The 15,451-nt window shown below is 46.2% G+C and overlaps 1 protein-coding gene across 3 annotated transcripts in view; it reads left to right on the top strand.

Annotated features, from left to right (window-relative positions):
* The window catches only part of cadps2 (Ca++-dependent secretion activator 2), a 108,340-nt gene that overhangs the window by 5,161 nt on the left and 87,728 nt on the right, over positions 1–15,451 (top strand). For all 3 annotated transcript variants that reach the window (XM_036517528.1, XM_036517529.1, XM_036517530.1), the window contains exon 2: positions 13,594–13,707. In XM_036517528.1, the coding sequence (XP_036373421.1) occupies positions 13,594–13,707 (114 nt within the window). The remainder of the gene's footprint in view (positions 1–13,593; positions 13,708–15,451) is intronic.

Consider the following 15,451-nt stretch of genomic DNA (forward strand, 5'->3'; position numbering starts at 1 on the left):
GAGTCACAGAACTGTGAGAATGGTTGAAGAGTCATAGAGGGGTGTGAGGATAGTCAGGGAGTCAGAGGGATGTGATAGGGAGTCACAGAACTGTGAGAATGGTTGAAGAGTCATAGAGGGGTGTGAGGATAGTCAGAGAGTCATAGAGGGGTGTGAGGATAGTCAGGGAGTCAGAGGGATGTGATAGGGAGTCACAGAACTGTGAGAATGGTTGAAGAGTCATAGAGGGGTGTGAGGATAGTCAAGGAGTCATAGAGGGGTGTGAGGATAGTCAAGGAGTCATAGAGGGGTGTGAGGATAGTCAGGGAGTCATAGAGGGGTGTGAGGATAGTCAGAGAGTCACAGAGGGGTGTGAAAGTTGTCAAGGCAGCATTGTGTTCATTATGCTGCAGGATGCAGTGGATCTTACGGTGGTGTCTGTGATTTCCAGGATTCATTTTAACAGGCAGTGTCGCTTCACATTCTCTGAAGGTACAGCACGGAGTAGATTCTGCGCCGAGGGTGCAGCACGATGTGGAACCTGCTCTCAGATGAAAGGAGTGCAGATGTGTGGATGGAAGCACTGGTGGCTATGGCCTGAGGGGATGCTTCTCTGTCAGAGGTTTTGAAATTCTGTGCTCCCCTTATCATCCCGTTATGCACTGAACATTGGCATCTATGCAGTGCTTGTCCCACTACATTGTGCATTTACCTTAAGAATGGTACTCTTTAACCACCACTGGTAGAAGGGCATCTCTTTGGTTCCTCATTGAGAAGATGGGCATAACATGTATGATTCCCACTTGAACTGTTAACATCTTTTTAATGCGTTTTTCCCCCTTTATGGACACGTTTGGATTCGCCAACTGGGTATTAGGCTCATTTCACAGGGACAACCTCTGCGCTTGAACAGGAGCGCTGAAGCAAGAAAAATGCAATCATCCGACACACTCCAGTGCAAGCACTGCCTATTTTTTGCACTACGAGCCACAAAGCGTAGTGGCTGTTGGAGTATAGCCGCTACTCCACTGATCTTATCTGAGCAATTCTTAGTTGCCTGATGAATTACAAGGAACCAGAGAGCAGTGAAACGAGGAAACCCTGGATGACCTTCCCACCCCCATTCTCAGCAGAACAAAGCCAATACATTCCACTGCTGTGGCCTCCCGGTCATTGTTTGTAGATGGCATGGCTGGATTCTAACTTCAGTTGTAGGGCTCAGCCTGCACTTATGATAAGTGCCTTACCCACTGAGCCACCCAGGAGCCCGACCTCCACTATCTTTGTTGGCGGTGCGGTGTGTGTCCCAGAGAGGCTGGAAGGCCGAGGCTAGGAGTGAGTGTGGCCCAGCGGCAGAGCAGTTATTAAACTCCTGGCTAAGCCACTTTCCCCAAAGCCTCTAAAGATAGACTATGTTTGGCACGTTCTGATGGCAATTTGCCGGAGTGTTTGTTTTGTTTATTTGTCTGTCTGGTTGTGCTCCTCACGGGCCGCTGACACTCCAGATTGTTGACAGATATTGGCTGTCTCCGTATGCTGCGTCTGACTGTCAGTTCCAGTGAATAGTTCCTGTTCCTAATGAAGCCCCTTAGTGAGGGTCGGGAAGGGTGGCCGAGGGACTCATCAATGCTGTGCATTCCTGCGTTGATCCGGGGGGTGCTGATACACCAGTGTGGGAGTGTATGTTGTTGTTTTTGTGCTGTTGGAAAAGCAAAGTGAGTGTAAGCTGAGTGTAAGGCATTTATCAGCTGATCTTTTTTTTTTATTTCAGTGTAAGCGATGGGGGTGGTGGTGGTGGTGGTTGTGATTGACATTGGCATCAGAGTGCAATGCTTACTCATGCAGTTGGCAAAAATCACTTCAGCACAAACACGTCTGTTCAGCTTGTTTCCAGACTTGTGGGAAAGCCATTTTTCAGTCAGTGTAAAGGGCCTTAGAATCGATGTCCTAAGTTTAGAATCTGACAGGATTTAACATAACATGGGCTTATCTTCATATGAGCAAGTATCATAAGCTGTTTTCAGACAAGCTTTTCTACATTATATTGCATTACATTATGTTGTTGTCATTTAGCAGACACTCTTATCCGGAGGGACTTACACATGTTAGAATTTTTACATGTAATCCATTTGTACTGCTGGATACTTACTGAGGCTATTGTGGGTTAAATACCTTGCCCAAACGTACAATAGCAGTGCTCCAGCGGGAAATCAAACCCGCAACATTTGGGTTACAAGCCCTGCACCTTACCACTATGCTAAACTGTGGCTCCAAGAACATCCAGCTGACTGTCACCTAAAACAGACCTATTCTTGGTAATGACCACAGTTAGGTCATTACCGTTACTGTTACAATTAATATTACTGTTAGCAATCCCCTAGGTAGATGGAACCAGAGGCTTATTTGGCTTTTCTTGGCCACCCGTACTGGAGGTATCATCAGCTTTTTAACACATTTTTACATGTGGGGCTCCATAAGAACATTGTAATTTCAATGATCCTAATAACAATTATTCCCAGGTAATATTCTTGCCAGGAGATGAGCGTGGTGTTTAGTGTTACCCTGCTGACTAATAACAGTCTCTTATGCAAAGCCATTAAATCACATCTTACTGATGAACTGATTAATGCATGCTCTAGTGTGTGTGGTGTGGTGTGGTGTGTGATTTTTTGTGTCTCTGTGTGGAACTGATTGTCAATTTATGTGTTTGTACATGCATGTGTGTGCATGTGTGCACATTTTTTGCGTCTCTGTGTGGAATTGATTATGAATCTTTGTGTGTTTGTATAAATGTGTTTGTGTACATGTGCACGTCTGTGCACGCGTGTGTGCGCATGTGTTACTTCAGTTCTCATAGGCACGGTTGCGGTGGCTCTGATCGCTGTCTGTGAAATTGAAAATGACACTTTGTATAAACAATCCGTTTGTCTTTCATGCTGTGTCCTTCAGCCCCATGTTTCCCCTTAGATTGAATTTTCTGTCTGTGAGTGTCATGCAGATGGATGAACAGTCCATTTTTATTATTTGCTGTGAAGGCATTTACACCGATAGATTATCAGTGAACAGCTACATCAGGTGCTCAATCACTAATGTTGATCCATAGTGCACCATGTTATTTCATCACAAGAGTCTAATCTTTGTTGATCAGGTGGCAGTTAGTGTCACAAGTTGTTTAATATGGTTATTTTCTAGTCCGTGTTATACATATGCCATGAGGAGTGCTAATTCTTCTTTACTGTACACTTGCTAGTTAGCACAGCTCACCGTGAACCAAACAGTGAATAAATCAGTCACTGATCATGCAAAAAGTGTTAAAATGGAAATGTAGGCTCTACTCATCATGAATATCCAAATATAAGTGCTTGAAGTTAATACAGATTTTGCATTTAATTGCAACCCCTTGCCAGGAAATTTGCATGCAGCACCATTCCAGGACAAAGGTCACTAGGCAGTGTAGCCTTTTGGACAGGTCTGAACATGTTGTTCTTTCTCTTGTACTTTAAATGAAGAGAAAAAGGCTTATGATGGTAAAGAGATGCGCATCAGAAATATCAAAAAGAAGACAGAAATCAGGAGTTTATCGTATCCTGACTTCAGTAGTATTTTCTACTCTTAGACAAGTTTGCTACTGAAGTTCTCATTTTCTTCCCTTAGCTAATGAACTCTGCAAGATTAACATCGATTCAGGATTTTCTCTGCTCTCTCCTGTGAACACCTGTAAAGGTTTACCTTTCCATCATCTTGGCTGTTTCTGCGTTGTTATTAGACTGGGATTAGATTTTTGTGCTTTGGCCCGGGGAGCGCTGTGTGTCTCGGGGAGGAGCGGTTCTCAGGCCGCCTGCGCGGAGCCAGGGACCGGTGTGAGCCAGCGCTGCTGGGGACCTGAGTGAAGCCATCCCTCAGTTTGTCACGACTCATCTGCGGCCCTCAGCGCTGCCACCCCTGCGACTGTCTGCTCGCTGCTGATAAAGGAGCGCCGCTGCGCGCGTGCATGTGTGTGTGTGTGTGCGCGGGCGCCCGGGTCGGCCCCGACTCCCTCTGCTTCCTCTCCCGCCAGGGAGCTCTTGTTTGCGAGAGCCTCCGCTTTTGAAGGAGGGCGCCATTCGTAGTAAAGGAGGCAGATCTGGGGTATTGTTCACTCGCCCTGGACAAAGCTGCGAGTCCTGATAGAGCCGGGAGGGGGGAGGTTAGGAGGAGGGGGCGGGAGATAGGGGGTGAAAGCCAGTTTGATTGGCCGCAGGGCGAAGAGCCAGTTTGGTCCAGGGGTGAGAGGGGATTACAGGCAGAGAGGAGTGATTATGAAGTTTGTCCCCAAGGTGGGGGGGACACCAAGTGTTTGGCAACAGAGGAGAAGGCCCTCCTACTACATCCCCACACAGTCTAGCTGGGAGTTCCCTTGTCGCCGCAATGCGCCTCAGAGTGGGCCGCATGCCTCTGCAGCAGAAAAGTCCTGGTAGCAATGCATTGTGGGAAGGGCATCCATTTGTCCTGATATGTCCCTCTCAAACCCCTGCATTATTGATTCTAATACAGTAAGAATCCCAGACGCCTTCTGGACATACAGAGAGTCTCTAGCATTATTAATAAACTCAGCCCTGGAGGACCATCACAGAGAGTGTCAGTCAGAGAATCTGAAGGCTCTGTGTCAGCATGCACAGGAGAGATGTTTGGTTATCTAATACAGATGACAGAAAGGCAATATTATCAGTAACCATAATTATAGTTAATACTAATGAATTACATCTTGTCCAGGAACTTCATTGATCTCTAGGTTAGAGTAGGTAATGTGCCAGAGCGCTTACCAGATTTGTCCTCCAGTCAGACTGGATGGATGTTCAGATTATCAGACTGGCCAGAACATTTAGCAACCTTTTGCTTTTTCTGATAAGTGCCGTGGAATCTTTAATCACCATGTTGACAAAGGACCTCAGCCATCCCAGACCACATCTCCTACAGCACAGGTTGATAGTGACATATAAAAAATGCATGGCACCCCTGTCCTGGCATGCAAAGATTTTCCATTTGCAGACTATGAAGGCAGCATGGCTAAACAACCTCACTGACCACCACCAAGCAGTGTTGCCACCATTCTTCTCTGTTCCACTACAGCTATGTAATTGAAATGTGCAATATCATTCTAACCCCTAACATGTAGTAATTGTACCACAATAAATGCTATCAACATAAAAAAACCCAACTACATTACTTAGAAGAATTTAAAAACCACTTGGTAGGGTTTATTAGGGATAGTGCTTGCTCAGTTTGTGTGAGATGGTTTAGACTAACTTGGCTTCATTTTGATAATAATTTTATTTTTGGATGTACTTAGTATGTATAAGTAAATTCATATCATGTGACCTTCGTCTTTCGTCTTTTCGTCAGTGACATTTTGTCACTGTCTTTTTTCACTTCCTCTTCGTGAGGAACAGTGACCTTGCTCCATACTGATATGCGTCGATGCATCGGTCCACCTTTTGTGTTTATGATTACATTTTTCGACCTTTTCAGAGTGTAGCTGCTGTATGTGCCGCGATATTTCAATCGAAATCAAGCCCCCGCTGCTCTGGCTCTGTTGTCTCGGGTCAAAGGGGACTTGCGAACCGTGTTGTTCAAAATGCTGTAATTACGCTTTTCACCCCAAGTGGATGATGGTTCATCTCGTGGCGCCATTTCTCTCGTGTGAGTGTTTTTGTCTCTTGTTGTCGCTTTGATAAGTCTCCAAGGTGCCCATCTACCTCCATCTGAACCATAATTTTCCGTTTGATCCGGACACTTCCTCTGTCACTGTAACCATATGCGCACTCAATGTAATGACTGTCACAAGGTTAAGCACCGTGTTACCCAGCACTTGAGTGTTCGGTGGAGGAAGCGGAGTCTACCACCATCCTTTCATCAATCGGCATCCGAGGCGTATCAGACTTAACTTGTGCAACAGGTGGTTTATGAAAGAGACTAATTTAAATGTGTTCGGTAAACACCAGATTGCACAGACGGAGGAATGCACTCAGGCTGTCTCTCGGTGTCTCTCTGACTGAGTAACTGAAGCCGTTTTATCCATGGATATTTTTTAAGGGGTTATTTGCAAAGATGGAGTCTAAACTATGCGTGGTGGTCTGGTGGATAGAATCAGCAGGCAGTTGCACTGGTGCACTGGCACCCCCCTCCACCCCCCACCCCCGATGACACAGTGTTTTTCAGCTTGATCCGGACCCCCCACCCCCACCCCGTGGACACCGATAACGTCGCTGTCTCCTGGTCTGCTGGTAGTGGGCTGCACTCTGTCCCATCTGGCTTTTCATCAGACGCAATTAAAACATTAGGCTTGGCTGAGGCCTCCACGCTTCCCTGGCTGCCGCCCAGACAGCTGGGAGCACATTGGAGCATTTCATTATGTGTGGGGAAATAAGGACTAAATGTCACATCATGATATTCTGGCCCTTACCTTGCAGGTAATAATGCTTTGTATTGTGATAAAAAAAAAAAAAACTTGGATCAAGGGATACTCTCTGTAAGTTGTTGGAATGCTTCACCTAGGATGGTCATATGTTTTAAGATGATACTTTTACTGTGTGAACATAGATCATATTATATATTGGTGTTGATTTTATGCTACCCACTGCTACTACAGTTCCCCCTCTGTTCCTCCTAGAAACTCTGAGTTTAGCGCAGCTGGCTGTGTTCCGATATTCTTATTCCCTGATTGGAGGACTGATATGGCTGACAATCAACACTTACGTAAACCTGAAGGCCCAGAGCACAGGAAGCTGCTGTGTGAGTCTATCCTGAAACGCGGGTGTGAAGCGCAACAATGAGAGGAAACTGCTGCGGAAGCATGATCTCTTGGATATTTTCACAAACAGTACATTTAGGCAGAGAGCGTCATGTTTCCATTGCTTTTTTCCCCAAGCCCACAGTGAGCAAACGGTGATCTCGAAAAACATTTTCAAAAGCAGTTGGAAAAAAATGTTGATTACAGGTGCAGTGAAAGTAATTACCTCCAACGGGTCAGAGTGTTTCAAAAACTGCAAAATTCTGTCTGCAAAATTAAACAGCTTCAAACTCAAAACTAAAGAGATGCATACCTTTGTGAATGATCTCCACACCACTGATCAACATTCCAGTAGAATGGAAGACCAGAACTTTCTTGTATGCATAATCACTTGCAAAGGGTGATGCAGGATCAGCTCAGGAATGGATACTTTCATTAATACTTTTTTAAAATGCTACTAAAAGCTGATAATTTATCATGTACATTGCCTCCAGAAAAAAATATGGCCAAAGTTTTCAATAGGAAGTTTACATAAATTCACCATCTGTTGAAAGTAGAAGAAAATATTGCTTTAGGTGGGTGGTGATATACTCTAGTGAAATAATAATACATAACTGTAATCCATCTTAGTTTTTTTTTCAAAATTTAGATTGCATCTTTAAGGAACTGTGTCAAAAAAAATACAACAATGTCAGAATTCCTACAATTCTCAGAAAGCTTTTCCCAAAGAATTATTGCATACTCTGATGAATGATTGCAAGTTTATTCCTCTATTACTAGGCTAGAGCAGGGCTTCATCTTTCAGGAGCGAAAGCCGATTGAATTAAGTTGCTTTTTTTTCCTCTTGGCCTTTGCAATATGAACAGTAGGTGAGTCAGTATTTGCCATGATGACCGAGTGATTCTTCCCCGCGCTCCCGACAATAAAATCCACAGCCCTTCATCACTGGCAGGGTCCGATTCTTCAGTGAGAGTGGGAAAGTAGGCTATCACGAGCTGGAGCTGGAACTGTCTGACTCCGGTGCAGCAAAAACTGTGTTTACGTTGAGCACCCAGAGCTGTGGTCACAAGTCGCCATGCTCATATGCTGTCGTGCAGCCAGAAAAAAGAGCCAGATCGAGAAAAAACTTCCTGGACTCCAAGGCTGAGGTTCTGTGTTCATCTCCCTGTTTTTTTTTTTTTTTTGTGGTGATGGCAGCAGAAGTAATGTAGATCCTCTGCTTGCTGCCCACAGCTTACTTGTAAAGTTGGCCAGCAACAGTAATTGTTGACATGATTCAGCTTTACAAAAAAGATAATGGAAAAACACCCTTACCCTGAACTGTGCAAGCCAGCCTCATTCTAGCTCTACACTGGAACATATGTAAGTGAAACTGGTACCCGTCGTTCCTCTGGATACAGGCATAGAGTCCAACCTCCTGGATTGTGGAGTACTCTGTGACTGCCAGAGATGGACATCCTGGCTTCAGAAAGTAAAAGTCCTGCCACGTATTTGTTCCATCCATGCACTACATCAGCTGAATTTAATTAGCACAACTCTTCACCCCACCTCTGGTGACTGCTGCAGATGCTAATAGCATAGGATAGACATGTCATCCTGTTTTCCCTTTCTGCTATGCATTTCACATACACTCTCTCTCTTTCTGTCTTTTTTCACTCACTCTCTCGCTCTCTATTTCAGTCACTTCAGTTTACTCCACTGGCCTCACAAATGTCGTTTTGTGTTGCCAAAACAGATATATTGCAAATAAAGAGCAATGGTAATACAATGGCACAAAAATACAGCAAGTACTGATAATGATTTGGAATGATAATAGATTGTAACAGTGGGATAGAAAAAATACGGTAAATTAAAAATAAAAATGTCATCTCCCTCTCCATTTTTCCTCTTCACCCTGTCTCTTTCCATCATTATCACTCTCGCTCTGTCTCTGTCACTTTCCCTCTTTCTCCTTCTCTCCCCATCCCTGGCTCTGTCTTTCTCTCTGCTGCTCTCCCCTCTCTCCTCAACACATTCGAGTCCTTCAGACCCAGACAGGTCTGTCCTTGTTTTCTGCTTCACTCACAGTGTAAACAATGGCTCCTTGTAGAGACAGGCAACGCTGCATGGGTTCAACTGCAGTCATCACAGGTTCCCGGCCCATTTCTGCATCCAGCCGGGCCCTTTGGACATGGGCAGCATCGCAAAAACACGCCTTCAGAGAGAATAGATGAGATGAATAGGGGAGACTTCTTTTCTGAATCTGCAAACAGGAAAAATGAATCCGTCGCTTTGCCAAATGTCTAAGTGACCGTTTCTTAGGTTACAGTGACCCTTGAATCCTATCACAAGGTATCCGCCCACACAAGAAGAAAGAGTTTTTTTGGCAAGGAGTTTGCTGATTTTTCCTTTATTTTTTTCTTTATAAAAAGAAATTTGCACACCGCCAGCCTCCTGTTGCCTGATTGCTGTTGCTGTGTTTCGCTCTCCCATGCCGGAGGCCCGGAGGCCTGGGGCCCTTCGGCGCTGAGGGAGCGTTGATGTCTGCACTGCTGATTCATAATCAGTCTGCTGTGTTGACAGGTGGCGAGCCTGTTTGATTACAGGGTGGGTTGCGTGCTCTTTCAGGTCATTAGAGGAAACACAGGTGCTGCTCGTTCTTTTGTCTCACAGCCGAGGTGGAAAGAGGGCTGTGGCGTTTCAGTAATCAAAAAGGAGGCAGGAAGGAGGAATACAGCGCGACGCCTCTGTTTCTATCATTAGGAAACTGTGCTTTTGTCAAGATTTTGTGGGTAGTTTCTCCGCACGGCTGGCCTGTTGTGTGACTCACTGTCGTGGTTATTATTAGGATTTGATTTGAGTTTCATGAAGGAAGCTGGGTAACTTTAAATGACGTTCACATTTTTACAGAGAAAAAAAAAGTAAAAATGTAAGGCACTAAAAATAAGGAAGAAATTGAATTTCGTGAAGAGACAATTGTTGAACCATGCTGGGTCCAAGACATTGTACTGTAGATTGTAGCCTAGATGGGCTGAGTGACTTGTTCTTGCCATTATATTTTATTGAATGTTCCCAGGTTTCAGGAGGTGCAGGAGGTGAACCCATGTCACCAATTAGCTCAGTGTGCCTTTGACTTCGCACAGCCTTAGGCTTTACACTGACTGTAAAAGGTACAGTGACCTCAGTCCTGCTCAAGTGAACATTGGGCCACCATTGTTGTCGATGCCTTCATTCAAACCATGGGTGCTAGATGAATCCTGTGACTAGCATTAGGAGTTTGACAAGCACAGAGACCTTTCCCCTCGGGTTTCCATGTGACCGGGGGTTGCACCCGATTCTGTTTTGCGTCTGATATGTGTGACTGGTATGTGAGGCCTGTGCCCCTTGCTCGGCTCGAAGAGGAACAGCGTCCCCTGGGAAGCGTGACGACGGGGAATGGTGGCCTGGGAAGCTGATCCTTGCTGTGTGGTGACTGATGTTGCCATGACGATCCTCCGAGATGCGATGTTTCAGGAGCGCTGCAGCCGACGAGTCACTGGAAGAAGAAAAGACACTGCTAGTGCCCCCCCCCCCCCCCCCCCCCAAGCCTTGCTCACCACACTTTCAAACGCAGACAACAGGCAATTACTCAATTAATTCCCACAATCAGTGCGTCCACCCACCGCTATTATACAGCTGACAGCACAGTGCTGGGTGAAGCTTTTCTGAAAGTCACGCCGACCCCCTTAATGGGGCCTTAAAGGGCACACATTTAGGGGGAGTGAGGCACAGTGGGTACTGGAACCTTGCGGTGACGTCACAGGCGCACATCCGGCGATACCTCGGCGCAGCTGACTTCATTGTCCGTTGGCTCTCGCCCTGCGCGCGGCGTGCGTGCCCTTCAGTCGAGCGCGCGGGGCTTTGTGCACACAGAGGAACGCGAAAGGCTAAAGTCCAGCAGCAACCCGGACGCAGACGGATGTCAGGCTCACTCTGCGTGCCGTCACAGCGGTGTTGCTCTGTGCAGAGCGCCTCGCTGCTGTGAAACCAGAGCAGTAACCCCACCAAAACCTTCTACTCCTGTGTTCTCTCGCTCCCATTTACCATAGATTTAAAGAGGCGTGTTTGATTGCAGGGACGGTGCAGCAGCAGTAATGAAATATATGGAGTCTGTACTGCTTCGCCATGCTCAAACTGTGCTGGATTACAACAAGGCTACACTATAATCAGTGTATAACACTAAATCATTTTATTCACTTTGTCAGATTACAGTACATTTCCTCCACACACAGTATTACGGCATAAAACACATTAGTTTTGCAGTTCTTGTCATTTAATATAATCTCTCAAAGCACAGGGAAAGTATCTCCCCTGTGCTTTTTTGGAATGAAATCTAACTTCAGCCTTCTAATTATTTCTTAGCAACTTTGGTGAGGGATTTGGTGAGTGGGAAAAAAAAATGTTCCCTAGATTAGATAAAATGTGAAAGTGTGCGAGTAAAGTTCCTCACTGTAAATAAGGGCCTCACTGCATAAGGCAGTCTGCCAGGAAAAAAAAATGAAGAACTGAAAAGAACAAAATGATTAAAGTGGAACATGCTGACCAGAGTGTTGATGAAACAAGGTGTCACAGATCCCCGCGTATCGCTCAGAATACCTCGCTTTGTGAAGGCACTTTGATTTCAGCGCAGCGGCTCCCGGTCACCGCTGTGGTTTCGGAGTCGAAGAACCGCCGGGGGGACACGGAGAGCCGATGCAGCTGCCCACTTCAACTCAATAATCTGTCTTCAAAACAACCACTCGAAAATCTGACAGGAGCGGAGCGATTTGCCGATCCGGAAATCCCGCGGCCTGTTTTCGACACACCGTTTTTGGCAGCCCGGGGTTTGGTATTTCCGGCACGGAGGAGAAAATTGGCCGACACATAACAAGCGTCTGTAATGCCTGAGCTGATGGCATTTAGTGTCGGCCCGCGGGGCCCTGATCCGTGTGGGATTTTAACCACCTCTCTCCAGCTCGCCGCTCCCATCGATCTGTTGTCTCCGAGGCATTGCTGTTGTCCAAACAAGCCGCGTGCCCCGAGGCACGTCTGGTCGGAATTCAGGAGGCGGATGAAGTGCGTAGGTCCACCTATATTTACATTATTTATTTGCTCTGCGGATGCAGTTGGCGGCCTGCGTTGAGCAACTTAGTCATTCGTACGGCTAGGTATTTACTGAAGCGGTTCAGGTTAAGTACCGTACTCAAGGGGACAATCTTGGAGCCCTTCCTGGGAATCGAGCCGGCCAGCTGACTAGCAGCCGCATCGTCAGCCCTCTACCTTGCACTCGCTCTTCACTCCGGTCATGTTATTCAGAGAAAGCTTCCTGCGCTGAGAGGCTATTACTGCATGTGTGACTAGGAAGACGTCTGGAACGCCTCACGTGGACCAGCTCGTATGACGTTTTTCGCCGGCAGCGGGGAGGGCTGTCGAGTCTCTCACCCTCAACCTGTCCAGAGACACGCTGTTCGCCTGAGATTTCAGAAAAACGTGGCATCTCGCCGAACGACTCTGAATTATTTATCCTCCCTGAACCCCCGACGAGAGCCTTCTTTTGGGAAATGAGAGTGACACGAGGCTGAGACTGATGCTAGCTGTTAAACCGAACTGTCATGTTAGCTATCAGTTTACGTCCAGGGTCCTGTCAGTCTTAGCGCTGTTTAAGAGTGATTTTGCCCGGGCTTCAGGCCCGATATAGTACCAGCGCCTCGTTGTTAGGCGCCCTCATATAAAAGACATTGTGTTGTTAATTATGCCATCAGAGTTGCTGTCAAGATATGTTTTTTTCCCCGTTTTAGACTAAATTGCAGGGTTGTGAGCCTTTCATAGAGGCATTTATAAACCATTCTGTTCATTTCATCATAATTTGAAAGGCTGGAACACCAGTGGCGAATGCCTCTAATGCATGAAGTATGTTTATGTGGTCCAGAGCCCTGGTCAGATCGGACATACGTGCTTGGCAGTGAAGGAATTGCGGGATTGCACCATATGTTTTCTTCAGCAGATACATCCGGTGGTCCAAGATTTGTTTAGCTGGCAGTATTAGGGAGGACGTTTGGAGGTTACACTAAGGTATACTGAATGAAATTCATAGCAAGGTTAATATCTCTCCCTCACAGAAAGTGGCAACCTCAAGTGTAAACGTGTGTGCTGTTTACAGACGTTGAATACACATTTTACAATATTTCACACGCAAGGAACTGCCAGCCCAAGATAAGTCCTAGCCTGAATTACGATATAATACGAATTTAATTACGTAAATAGCTTCCAGTGCTTCCACAGATATAAAAAGGTTCAATTTTCAGATAGTGTTTTTTTTTCTTTCTCTCATACATATGCAATTACAAAGGAAGCTTATTGGATTTTTGCTCATGAAAACATTAAAACAGTATTAACAGTGTCTGTTGCAGTCATGAAGCCTGCTTTGCCAAACACATGATGGAAATAGTACAGTTCCTTGTGCTGAAAGCATAAATCATTGTATTCCTGTCTTCAATATAAGTCATAGCTCAGTGCTTTCAAATATTTTATTGGATTTTTTTTGTCCCATTTTAATTTGTTTCCTGCCGATTATCTGTTGAAGTAATGTGTAGTGTTTGCAGCTAGTTATGTAGTTGACCAGTGAAGTGTGTTCCTCCTTCTCTCTCCTCTCCTGCCCTCTCCCCTCCTCTCTTCTCCTCCCTCTCTTCCACTGGCTCCACCCCTCCCTGCTCCTCTCCTCTCCTTCTCTCCCGCCGTCCCCTGCTCTCCGTCCCCCTCTCCTGTGCCCTCCTCTCTCCTGGTGTGCTGTGCAGACTGTGAGTTAGTTGTGTGTCTTGTCTCACTGCCCTCCTCTCTGCTCTCCTCAGCTCAACCGGCAGCAGCTGCAGGGAGTGAAGGAGCGCTTCCAGGCCTTCCTGAACGGAGAGACACAGATTGTGGCAGACGAAGCTTTCTGCAACGCCGTCCGAAGCTACTACGAAGCAAGTCCCCCCTTTTTATCCTTTACACGTTATTCTTTTTGCTTCCCCTCTCTGCTAGTTTGCATCCTTTTCATCACTTTTCTTGTTGCCTTTCTTTTTTTCTTCATAATTTTACTCTCATCCTACATCTTCATTCTACTTGCTCGCCCTCTAATTGCAAGGAAAACATTTGTGTCTGGATCTGTGTGTAATTGATGTGCCTGCCAGAAGATGATGAATCGATGGGCGAAGTGTGCGTGGGATGGTGAACACTGGTGGAGGAGAGTCCCTTAAAATGCCTCCGTTTCCTCTCTGTCTCCCTCTCTCCTTCTTAAACTACAGAGTGGATGTACTATTATAATGGGTAGGATTACCTGAGCGTTTAGTAGTGCTGCTCAATCTAGAAGCCGTATTCGAAGGAGGGGAACCAGGAAAAATTCCGCCAGGTGCACTCATTCATCCTTTCCACTGGCAGACCGAATGCATTCTCCTTCGTCAAAGTCACGCAGTCTCCCCGGCCTCCACCTTCGGGAGTGATTCAAAGCTCGCAGCATTGTCATGCAGCGTATGCGCTGCGTACATCAGAGAACCTCATCAAGTTTTAAGCACAGCGCTCCCAAACTTATCTCTGCAAGTCATCGGCTACAGAAGGCAACAGGGGACCCGTGACCAGCTGTGGCTGGTATAATTACAATTCGGTTATGCCACAACCGGGCTACCTGTGTTTGTCCATGATACGGAATGGGAAATTGGCTATCCGTGCTGAGGGGGGGGGGGGGGGGGGCGTGGGCAGGGGCGGAAGAACAGATGTTTAGCTGGGCTCTCAGTCACTGAGCTCCTGAAGGCATTACCATTAACACTGTTCCAGATCTCATTTAGCACCCCGCTTGTATTCAGAGCGGAAGATTAAAGGCCAACATATGCAAATTGTTGGTGGTAATGTGACACCAATTGGACATATCAATCACGGAGCGTGGCCGATGGTGCCTTGTAGGGCGGGGGCTGTTATCATGGTGCCCCCATCTCACCGCCCTGCCTCGCCCCCCCTCCGTGACTCTCGGCTGGGACCAGTCTCATGTCAGTTTACTTTCACTTGTGTTTTGGTGATCAGCTTCTCTGTCCTTTTCCTATCTGATCTCCTGGGAAATGTCAGAGGTTCGGGACCCAAGAAATCTGTGACCTTCTAGTAAATGCAGGGCTATACCACCCTGTGGCTTTATCCTTCCCTGATGGCTGAGGATGAGTGGCACCCGGCTTGATTAGCACTTGGAAGAGAAAATCTGGTCGATGCTGGCAAGTAATGTTGGTGGGTGTAGTCTGACCCCCCGGATCAAGCATAACACCAAAGCCTCCGCGCTTTAATTTGGACACACTGCTGTATGAGATTCCTTATTTTGCACTAACCGCTAAATCAAGGTCCTGAGTCACTTTAGTTATTAAAAATGGAAGTTATTGCAAGAAGCAGGGGGCTCCCACCATGTCCTGGTTAAATTCCCAATCGGGCTCTTTCAGTCTGGTCTTTCATCTAATGATGCCTTCAGTTTAATCATCTTAATTCCCCTCCTTTCCACCTCAGCTGATGTGTGGTGAGCATTCAGGTGCAAAATGAGTCCTGAGCATCACCTAGGGGGTGTCCCCCTTCTCTATAAAGCACTTTGAGATCCTTGAAAGGGACCTTATAAATGCAATCTGTAATAATAATATTAATTATAATAATGGATGCTGTCAATAACATTATCTTTATTAATTGTACCTCCACAAAACA

Source organism: Megalops cyprinoides, chromosome 23 (genome assembly GCF_013368585.1).
Source record: "Megalops cyprinoides isolate fMegCyp1 chromosome 23, fMegCyp1.pri, whole genome shotgun sequence".
In the NCBI taxonomy this organism is placed as follows: Eukaryota; Metazoa; Chordata; class Actinopteri; order Elopiformes; family Megalopidae; genus Megalops; species Megalops cyprinoides.